General features: G+C 39.2%; 1 protein-coding gene across 1 annotated transcript; it reads right to left on the bottom strand.

The window, feature by feature from the left end:
* Positions 1-96: 96 nt before the first annotated feature.
* LOC113756735 lies at positions 97-4,696 on the bottom strand. The gene is made up of 3 exons (XM_027300289.1): positions 4,328-4,696; positions 2,298-3,245; positions 97-2,250 (listed from the first exon to the last, which is right to left on the bottom strand). Exons 1-3 carry the CDS (start codon positions 4,694-4,696, stop codon positions 97-99), a joined length of 3,471 nt encoding a protein of 1,156 aa, XP_027156090.1.
* Positions 4,697-11,772: the final 7,076 nt, after the last annotated feature.

Here is an 11,772-nt window from a genome sequence, read left to right as displayed (position 1 = left end):
TTTTGATCAATCATTTTTAAATTGGCTCTTTCCTTACCTTTTTTTTTTTTTATACTACGATTTTATTAGAATCAAGAAAATCAAAATATACAGGCTTCAGTGAGAAATAGCTCGAGTACGAATCGCAGGAATCTGCGACCTATCTAAACCTAAGGCCCCCCTTGCCACCCTTGGCAACTCAGACTGTGTCGTATACAAAATAATACCCTCAGAATGTGCCCCAACCTTGGCTAAGGCATCCGCCACTTGATTCATTTCCCGATAACAATGCCCCACCGTCCACTCCAACCCTTGGACAGCCCGTAACGATTCCAGATCCGACCGAACTGACCACGGACACCTGAATTGTCTTACCAGGAGGTTGACTAACACAAGAGAATCCACCTCCACCCGAATCCGCGAGAAACCCCGAAGACGGCATTGTTGCACCCCAAACACCAAAGCCTTTATCTCCGCTTGCAGACATGTAAGTTCCCCAAACGGAACAGAAAAGCCAAACAACAAAGCACCAGACGAGTCCCTAAGCACACCACCCCCGCCACTAACGCCCGGGTTGCCAAGCGAGCACCCATCCGCATTTAACTTGAAGGCTCCCTGGACTGGAAATTCCCAACAAACCACTCTATGGGAATACCGAGGCCTCCACCCAGAGAAGATGGAGAGGACCGTCGACCAGGAGCCAACCCCAAAAAACTCACCTGCAAACTTCTTGGAAAATAGCCCTACGACATCTGCCAAGATACGGTCACAAATGGTCTGTCGACGCAGGAGCTGCCCTTCAAAATTTGCAAGATTCCGTGCCAACCAAATATGCCAACAAATAATGCAAGGCAAAACCGAATGTAATGATTCCAGACGAGAGTGCCGAACCGGTTGGCACCACCAAGCCGCCAAACGCGACCGCACCCCCATACCTCTATAACTCACTCCAGCGCTATTCCCAAAAAAGGTCCACAGAAAAAGAGCTAACTCACCTTCCGCAAAGACATGATCCAACGACTCAGATTGCGAGGCCAAGCAGCAAAAACACTTGGAAGGGCCATAGACTTGCAACCTTCCTAGGGACGATGCCAACGGTAAACGATCCCGCAGCAATCTTACCATGAAGAATGATATCTTGATTGGAATTACAGGGTGCCAAACCCTATCAAACATGAAAGATGAGGGGGTCTGACTACCAAGCAGCACGTATGTGGAAGCAATGGAGAAATCTCCTGACTCTGTCAAGGCCCACACCGCACGATCATCCGCGGATCCCACTGGGGCAACTTTAGTAATTATCTCTGATACTATGTCATCAGGAACCCAAAGCCGTAGCAACTGTTGATTCCACCTTCCATTCAATACGAAATCCCTAACTAAGTGATCAGAAACATTTTGTAACCGTTGACACAGAGGACCAGAACCCATCCAATTGTCGAACCAGAAATTACACTGTCCCGACAGCATCTCCCACCAAAGATTTTGCTCCGCCACCTCACGAATCTGAAGCAAACGCCTCCACATATATGAACTGCCCTGACCCGCCGCTACCATGCACGGATGACTCTGCCGACAATACTTGGCTCTCATAAATGTCGCCCATAAACACTCTCCCGTACGGAAACGCCACCACAATTTGAATGAGAATGCTGTATGAACATCCAGAAGCGATCGAACACCAACCCCGCCCTGTGACGGGTCGGCACACAGGTCTGCCCACTTAATCCAATGATGTCGGAGGCCACCTTCCCGCTCCCCCCAGAGAAAATTTGCCATAGCCCGTTCAACTAAAGCTAGAACTCCCTTTGGAGGGCATGAGGCTGCCAATAAATGAGTTGGGATTGCTGAAAGCACGTGTTTGATGAGTACAATCCGACCCCCATTGGATAGAAATCTGGACCGCCATGAAGAAACTTTAGAAATAACTGACTGTACCAGCTCCATGAAGTATAGACACTTCCGGCGCCCCACAAAAAGCGGACACCCCAAGTAACGCACGGGAAACGACTTCAGACCAAATCCAGTTACCCGTCGAATCCTTGCCACACACTGACTAGGCAGTTTAGCATGCACCATGAACCCACTCTTTTGAACATTAATCTCCTGCCCCGAAACTGCTTCATATTTTCCAATAATCTGCATAACACATCTCAGCGAAGCGGATGAAGCACCTGAAAAAACCAGGACGTCATCTGCATAACTGAGATGCGTGATCATAGGACAGCCCCGCGGAACTGAAAAGCACTTGAACTCCCGATGCTCCACTAACTGGTTCAAAGAGCGGGACAGCACCTCAGCGCCAATAATAAACAAACCTGGGGATAACGGTCCCCTTGACGAAGCCCTCGCGTAGACTTAAAGAAACCCACACTGGCCCCGTTGATTAGGACCGAAAACCAAACATTCGAGACCAATCTCCAAATCCTATCAATCCATTGCTCCCTAAAACCAAATCTCCTCAAAACCATTGTCAAAAAAAACCAGGAAACACGGTCATAAGCCTTTGACATATCTAATTTCAGAGCTACATCGGCATTTCTGGAGGTCCTCCCTATATTAGAGAGCAACTCTTGAGCCAGCAAGAAATTATCCGATATAAGCCGCCCCCGAACAAAACCACTCTGCTGTGGGGAAATAATCCTTGGAAGGATTCGGGCCAAGCGATCCGCCAAAATTCGCGAAATCAACTTGTTAACAAAGTTACACAAGCTAATCGGGCGAAACTGAGAAAAATCCTGTGGGTGCCCAACCTTAGGAATGAGTGCAATGGAGGTCGCTGTAATAGCCCGAGGCAACTCCGCCCCACAGAAAAAACTACACACTGCGCTAACAACATCCGCACCGACAACTGACCAAGCAACCGTAAAGAACTTACCCGTATATCCATCCGGTCCCGGTGCACTCTCCCCATCCATCGCAAAAACCGCATTTCGAATCTCCACCGCAGAGGGAAACTGCTCCAACAAATCATTCTCCTCATCAGTCAAAATTGTTGGGATATGCTGAAGCAACTCAGAAGAAGATGCTGGACGCTGATCCGTAAACAACCCCTCGAAATACCGTATCGCCTCTGCTCCAATCCCATCATCCGACTCCACCCACTCCCCTTGCCCATTTCTAATCCTGTGAATGATCGAACGTACCCTTCTATTTTTGACGACAGAATGAAAGAACCTTGTATTTCGATCGCCCTCCTGAAGCCACCTAACCCGAGCCTTCTGCTTCCAAAACTGCTTCCAAACCCGAGCCTTACCTAACTCAAACTAAAATGTTATTTGTATTTTATAGAAGACTCTAATTTTGCACAAAATTGAATATTGTTTGTCCTTAACGATAGTGTCTGAAGACACTAGACAGACCTTCCAGAGAGTATTTTGGTTGAAAAGCAAATCCATATGAATTCCATAAGATGTCATAAGAGCTAAATAAGTTATAGTCAATTCTACACAAGTTGTGAGCCAATCTAGTTGATATTTATCCTTGAACTAGGATTGCTTGGTAGAATTTCTTCTCTAATGTAGGGAATAATTTTAAGGTTTTATGACAATAAACCCTCACAATAATTGAAGAGTGTTGTTTGGGCCTCTTTTGAATGTCTAATTATATCAATTCAACACTTGTGCTATTATAAACTTGTAAATGAGATACAATTAGGTTGGGTAGAGCCCTCATTTTGACCTGAATTTGGCGTGTACAATGCACATGGTTTTGTGAACTAACCAACACACCTTCCCCATACCATAAAAATTTCACAAAAAAAAGTTTTGAACAACTTTTGAACTAATAAAATAAGTCAAGATGTACTAGGAATATTAGACTTATTGTAATAACTTTTGAACTTATGAAATATACAACACAATGTACTTTTTTTTTTTTTGGCAAACCTCGTATACGGGGGAGGGACGCTACCCCTTTTATTTTATTGATAGCAAAAAGGATATGAGTTACAAAGCATTTGGAGAAAGCTGACATGCAGCCTATGAAGGAAAATAAATAAGGAGTACTTACTCCCTTACAGCTTCGTTATTGTTCTTTCCAATAGTGAAGTGGGTGTTTGCTTTGCCCTTGAATCGCAAAAGCCACATTACAATAGAAAAGAGAGCTAAAAAAACCCAAAGACTCAACGTGGGAGTTGCTTCCTAACGTGCCTAAGGTACGGGAATTGCTCTGAGTCTAGCCGCGAAATCCCTTTAGTTCTTGATGGAAGTGAGTACGCGTCAAAGGCACTCGATTGCTGTGACTGTGCAGCCAGTATTGCAAAGTCATCCGCTGCTGTGTTAACCTCCTTGTAGCAGTGTGTTAGGGTGCAAACAGCCTATGTTAGCAAATGTCGAATCCTCATAACCTTTGCATCAATTCTCCATGGCCAGCTATGCAAGCCTTTCACAATGTTTAACAAGACCAGAGAGTCCATTTCAACCTCCACATGAATGCATCCCAAAGCTAAGCATAGCTTCAGACCTTCGAATAGCGCCTTAGCTGCAACTTTCATGTTGGTTTGGTACTCATAGTGTGAAGAAAAAGCAGCTATGACTTGGCCACTGGAGCTTCGAACAATTCCACCTCCACCCGAGCTTCCTGGATTCCCTAGTGAGGCACCATCGACATTCAGTTTTACGAATGGCTCTGTGGGTAGTGACCAAGCCATAGGTAGGCATCTTGTGGGCTTGGAACGCTTGGAGATGTATAACCAAACCATCCGATGAAGCTCCATTCCGTTGCTGCAGTCCGAGGTAAAAGGATGAGCCAAGGAAATGCCATGGAGCAATTCAATCACTCGGTGATAAAACTGGCTAGCCGCCAATACACCTCCCTCATAGATGGCTGTATTCCTAGCTTTCCATAGCTCCCAATAAGTGAATAATGGGATTATCTGAGTCAGCTGAGTTTGTAGTGTCCCTCTCGAGCAATGCGACCACCAGTTTTGTAGTTGGAGCATAATGTCATCGGATAGCGCTATATGTAATCCCAATGTCTGTTCTATCTTCTCCCACACCTGCCTAGCCAACCAACATCCAAGGAAACAATGGGTAAGGCTATCCTCATTATCACATACAACACAATGTACTTACGAATGCCATTTTTTTCAACTATTTTATAACTATAACAAAGATACCGAAAATAGTATCCATAAGATAATGTGTAGTAAAATAAAATAAAATTATAAGTAATCAAAAACTGCACAAAATTAGAATTTTTAGTGATACAAGGAATTTCTATAATGTTTTGGAAAAATTTGCATCAAGAAAAAGTAATTCAATAATTTCATAATTAAGAACTTGGGGGCAATAATACCAATTCACAAAACTATATGCTTTGCACATGCCAAATTGAGCCCAAAGTTAGGCTGTCTAATTAAATTATACATGATTATTAAATTATAGGAATACAGGAGTGGATTGATTCAATTAAGCATTCAAGGGAATAGTATGAGAAAGAAGCATTTTTAAGAGGGTTTATTGAAATTAACCCTGATTATAATTTAAGTCCTTTTCCTAATGCACGAAAAGGGGCAAAACTACTGGTTGGAGTTTCACCACTATGAAAATGAGACTCAATCCAGTGGAAGTGATTTGATGTCAAAATCATAAAGGGAAGACTTTTGTAGTGGATGCATCTATCCTCATACTTTTATTTCTTTTGATTTTGATATTGCTTTCATGTACATAACTTTGATATTAATTTGATACTAGGAAAGCTAATTTTAGTTTGGTTTTGAAATTGTTTTGAAATAGAAAAATCAGTCATTTAGGCATTAAATTATTCATCTTACTCTAAGTTGGCCTATTTGGGAGAACCGGTGCTAGATTAGATATTCTTAATCATTATAAGTTTAGTCACCGTGAGCAAGATCTACAACAAAGTTTCTCAAACAAACCACTAATCTTTATTACTACTTATTAATCCTATTGGAATGCAAGGGATCTTCTGTCCTATTTTCTATTCCGTTCTCTGTCCCGCTTTTTATTATATTCATATTTCTCCTTCATAAACATCATAATTTAATTCTTTTTTGTTTCCTTAAGATGCAATAACTATTAACATAGTAAAACATAAATACAAAGGTCTCAAAACCTCAATATATAATAGAAAATAAAAATGTATAGTAAAAAATTTATCAAAAATCTCATTTTTTGTGTATTTTAATTTTTTGACTTTTTTAAATTTTGTGTACTACTCATTTAATAGCTATTGGATCTTAAGAAAATAAAATAATTAAAATATGATAGTTATGGAGAAGAAATAACAATATAATAAAAGTGAAACAAAGAGTGGAATAGAAGATCCATCGTGTGATAGGAATTGTATTAAAATGTAAATTGGGTGATCATATGGTTTTCGTATATGGAGTTTATTTGAAAAATTGAGTTTTTATGCCTACAAAAATTGATGAAAATGAATATTTTGTGCCTAAAGCTGCTAAAGTATTTAGTATAGACATAAGGAAATAATCATCAAGAATATGTTTGTATTATGACCCAAAATTTTGTTAGCCTTTCTTTCATTATAATTATTAGACCCAAGATTTTATTTAAATTATTTAGGTTTAATGATTTGGCAAAAAAAAGGGGAAAACAACCGACCTCAGGCCATAGCCAATTCTGCGACAAAAAAAAAGGACAAAAGGCCAAAGTTTAGGAAGAAAAGGGAGGAAGAAAAAAGAATAGCTTCTCGATATCTTAAGCTGCAAGTATACTCTCATGATCCCACATCAATAGAAACAAGAACTAGATCTTTCCATCTACACCTATAAATACAACTTAGAACTAAGTCTCCCTGTTTGGTCCTTTCTCTAGAAAACGAAAAAGGAAACATGGGAGAGAGAAAGGAAGAGGAAATCATGCAGCAAGGAGAGATGGAGAAGGTGGGCTTTTCTACCTTAACATTTGTGCAAGTAAGGTGGATTGTACCATTAAAGGTATGGTGTTTCATTCGTAAACTTAACATTATCATTACTCTCGAAAAATCCATATTTATAATCAAGTTATTGTTGGAATGTATGCCCTAAAACAATGTATTTGGTTTTATTTTATACATTCCTAAATTATATGTTTTGTATTTTAATAACTTCTTATTTATCTGTTAAATATTAGATATAACTGATAAAGTCCTTAGAATGTTTACTAATGTGATGGTAGTCACAAGAGTTGATGACTATGAGATATCAATCGCTTTTATAGTAATATTCTTAAAATTCCCTAGTTATAGTACTAATGAAATAGGACATCTTTAGTACGGTAAAACTAGTACACAGTTAGCCTCTAATTAATGTAATTAGTGGTTGTTCTCATCAACTATGGTATGTTGATACCTAGGCTAATGTGTAGATGATTTGGAAAGTACAAATGCATTGGATTGATCCGTTTAGAGATCCCGTTAGGATATCTATCTAGTGTCAATGGTGTATCTCTAGTGAAAAATTGTGTAAGTGATCCTACGACTTGAGATCACCATAGTATCTTGAGTGTGAATCGCTACATTTTGACTCTAATTACTTGTTACTCTTCGTGAGTGCCTTAAAGTGTAGAAGTTGGATGTAGTGTGAAGCATGTAAAGAAAATGGGTGATTGAGATAGGATTTACCACTCCGATAGAAGGAGTTGATATCCGGATGGCCACTAGTGAGAAATTAACCCTAAAGTCGACTATTAGGTAAATTGAAGAATGTCTTCAATTTAACCTAATTAAGGGTAAATTTCGGGAACTAGAAAATTTAATTAGTCATCAGGGAATTGGCACTTATTCCTTATTCCTGACTAATTGGATATCTTTGGTGAAAGGATAATAATTACACGGTAATTTTTCACGGAAAGGTTAGGTCAAATTTCCTTGACTAATTCCGAATAATTGGGTAATCGCGATGTGTTGCTAGACACCGCTCGTGATTTATAATTATGGATTAATTATTTATTATAAGTTATGATAAAATAAAGTTGTTTATTTTATCTAATTATTAAACCATAATTAGTACCAATGCATTCGGGACCTATTGGGTCACACGCAATAGAGATTTAATCCTGGATTGAAACTATGTAATTAATCGGGATTTAATTTTGAAGAAAAATTAATCCCAGGCCTTTTTGAGCAGATAAAAGTAAATGGTTATCTCTTATCTATCAGATAATGATAGATAGAGTTTGGTGTGATGAGAAGTCTTATTGTTTTGACTTTGAATCAAATAAGAAGACTCATCATTCTAGCTAATCATATATCTCTCTCTTTCTCCAATGGTGTTTGGGGGTTAGCTGATATACAGATACAGAGTGTGAGCGTCACATACGAGAGAGAGGAAAAATATACGTTTGAAAAGAGTAAAAAGGCTAGCACCTTTTTTTCCTCTTCAATACATAGTTCGTGAGACGATCCAGGGTTGTTCTAGCGTGGATATCAGTAGAGGCAGGACGATTAGACTGCTCAAGGGCTGACCATCCTCAAACAACGCTGCAGGGAGACGCCGCTTGGATTAAGGTAATCCTAAAACCCTACTTTTAGAACATCATACGTAAAATCTAGGGTGATTCCTGGATGGTTTTAGGGAAAAATTTTTATTTTTCCGCTGCGTAGTATCTCTAAAACGCAACAGTGGTATCAGAGCCATCTCTAAGAATTTTACGTATGATTTTAGGCAATTTTGGATTCATGGATTAATACTACTGATTGGATTTAATTAATATGCGAAATTATGGAAAAATTAACTTTCGTTTTTCAAGAAAAAAAAAAGGGTTTTCATGAAAGCTTTTGAAAACCTGGTTTTTGAAAGTTTTTGAAAGCCGCGGCCGCAGCCGCAAGTTTTTCACAAGCACCTGTTTTTTTTTTCCTTTTTCCCTTCTTTCGTGGATTTGGGTCACCCATGGTCATAGTTGATCATCTGCAAAAGTTGCAAGATGATCATTGGACCAAAAAGAAAAAAAAAAACCGACATAGCAAGTTTGTTTTTGCAAACCTGCGGTTGCTGCAATGTTGCAGCTGCAAGGGCTGCCGCCAGCTGCTGCTGCCATGTGAGGCCATGGTGGTTTTCCTTGGTGGCAGTGGGAGGTTGTACGCCTGGTGCTGGTTGCTGGGTAAAAGAGCTATGAGCTCTCTGGGACAACAACGCAGCAAAAATGCTGCAGGCATCAGCAAGGGCGTAGCAGCCTCCTCACGGTTGCTGCCCATGACCTGCGGTGGCTGCTACCAGGAGCCGCTGCCACTGGTGGTCAGTGGAGACTCCAGTGGTGGTGGCTGTTGCGGTGGTAGCTCCGCTATCCAGCAAACAGGCGCGACAACGAGGAGCAGCAGCAATCAGGCACGGGAAAACTTTGCAGCTTGATGTTGCAGCCGAGTGGTTGTTTCCAGTGAACTCCCTGGTGGCTGCCGCCGGGAGTTGCTGCCGTTGATGGTCAGTGGAGACCTCAGCGGTGGTGACTGAAGTGGTGGTGTCCAGTGGGAGTTGCCGGTGATGATAGAAAACGATTGCAAGAATGGTTTAGAAAAAATTTTTTTTTTTCCTAAAACTTGAAGTTTTGGACTTTTGGCAATCTTCTGAATTAAATCCCATTTTAATTGTTAAAATGTATTATGGAATCATTGATTTCATATATTATTAGGTTGGGAATTAATTTAGAACTAATTTGATTAATTTGAATTATTTTCCCATTCTTTCCTCAAATTAGTTGAGGATAAAGTTGACCTGATAAAATTTAATTTTATCAATTATTCTCGCATATGCATGGACCCAAAATTTTTTTTGGGACCTTAGGAATTAAATTCAATTAATCCATGAATTGAGATTGCTTATTTTACATGCTTTTCTTTTATTTAAAGTTGTTTAAATTGTGAAAATGCATGGTGGATGGTTGTGGATATAGCACGCTATATGATTGTGGTATTTTGGAAGGTTACAATCATTCTAGGTTTGAATGGTTGTAATTAATTTTAAAATAGGGCCTACGTGTCCTGCCTTTCTTATTTTCTAATTGTAATTTATTTTCTCATCTAAATTCCCCCCGAATGTAACTCAGGGTTTCTTCTATACTATTTGTAATGTACAATAGATAGGAATAGATGATAGGAATTTATATTATTTATATAGAAATTGAAACTTTGAAAAGAAGAAAGGAGGCATACTACAACGAAGGGGTTCGTCTCGGTATTAAAGTTTTTAGTCTCATGCTAATTTTCCTAATGGCCGGGGAAATTAGTTTAGGAATATCCACAACCATCCACGATTTAAATTCATGTTTATAAGTTTGATATGGTTATATGCTTGTTTATTGATGAGACCAAATGAGCAATTTTTTCAAAAATTTTTAATTATAAAATATTTTTGGAAAAAGAGACAAATCCCTCAACTATGATATTAAATCAATAAAATGCCTTCCATTATTATAGTATAAAACAAGAGTAGTTATTAAGTGCTAGCTTGTTGGGATTCACCCAAGGCTGCCTTACTTACTGCGTGTTTTTGCTATGAGAAATGTTCTCAAGAATGATGGGTTTGATTTAGCTAAAATTATGTTTTGTTGGGATTCACTCAAAATCATTAATTTTAGAGGCAAGTGTTGGGTTGATCCATAGAGATTTAAAGTCAAGAGTTGATACCCAATTGATCTAGGAATTACAATAAGTTGTAATTGGTAAAAGTACCTACCTTTCATAATTATTTTCGATTTGTTGGGACACACTCAAGGTCGAAATAAATTAAGATAGGATCTTAGCCACTATGGAATTTTAGAAATTTCCGATTCAATTTTAGAGGGTAATTGATTTGGAAAAAAAATAGTGGAAATAAAATCATAATTTTTGAAGTTTTTATGATTTTATTAAACAAAACATTTGTATAACAAATTCTATCTTTCATTTTGTTGTAGAATGAGTAACAATTTGAGCCTTCGTACTATTCTTACTGATTGCAAACTCAACGACACGAACTTTCTTGATTGGCATCGTAATGTCCTTATCGTTCTCACTCATGAGAAAATTGAGTATGTACTTGATGGTCCAATGCCTCAAGAGCCTGAACCTACTGCACCTGCTGCTGCTAGAAATGCTTATAAGAAACATAAGGATGACAATAGGGAAGCTTCATGTATCATGATAGCTTCCATGACTCCTCAACTTCAGCAGCAGCACATGAACATGGGGGCGTATGATATTGTACAACACCTGAGAGAGTTGTTTGAACAACAATCAAGGACGGTTAGATATGATACCTCTAAAGAATTGTTCAGGTGCAAGATGGCAGAGGGAACACCTGTTGCTCCGCATGTCTTAAAAATAATTGGGCTAATTGAAAAACTGGTCGAATTAAGCTTTAAGATGGATCAGGAGCTGAATGTTGATTTAGTACTCCAATCTCTGCCAGATTCTTTCTCACAGTTTGTTATGAACTATCAGATGAATAATCTACAGCACACTTTGCCTCAATTGTTGAATATGCTGAAAACTGCTGAGAAAGAAATCAAAAAGGGAAAAGGCTCTACTGGTGTGCTTGTCGTTACTTCCTCTAAGAAGAGGAAGAGACAAGAAAAGGGATTTAAGAAATCCAAAAACAAGCCCACCCAAAAGCCCAAAAAGGCAAAGGCGGACCAGTCCAAAGCAACCTGCTTCCATTGTAATCAAACTGGACATTGGAAAAGGAACTGCAAGTCATACTTGGAGAGCCTGAAGCAAAAGAAGCTTGCTGAAGCTTCATCATCAGGTACATATATGATTGAGATTAATGTGTCTACTTCCAAATCAGACTCTTGGGTATTAGATACCGGATGTGGTTCTCATATTTGCACATCTATGCAGGGTCTAAGGGACAGT

This window comes from Coffea eugenioides, unplaced genomic scaffold, assembly GCF_003713205.1.
Source record: "Coffea eugenioides isolate CCC68of unplaced genomic scaffold, Ceug_1.0 ScVebR1_2465;HRSCAF=3495, whole genome shotgun sequence".
Classification (NCBI taxonomy): domain Eukaryota; kingdom Viridiplantae; phylum Streptophyta; class Magnoliopsida; order Gentianales; family Rubiaceae; genus Coffea; species Coffea eugenioides.
The sequence above is the reverse complement of the archived record's forward strand: the minus strand, read 5'-3'. Positions and strand labels throughout refer to the sequence as shown.

Coding starts and splice junctions, on each gene's coding strand:
- LOC113756735 (XM_027300289.1), bottom strand. CDS start 4,696: ATGGAGCTTCATCGGATGGTTTGGTTATACATCTCCAAGCGTTCCAAG. Junction 3,246..4,327: donor CATGGAGAATTGATGCAAAG/GTTATGAGGATT, acceptor ATAACATTTTAG/TTTGAGTTAGGTAAGGCTCG. Junction 2,251..2,297: donor AAGGGGACCGTTATCCCCAG/GTTTGTTTATTA, acceptor TCTTTGAACCAG/TTAGTGGAGCATCGGGAGTT.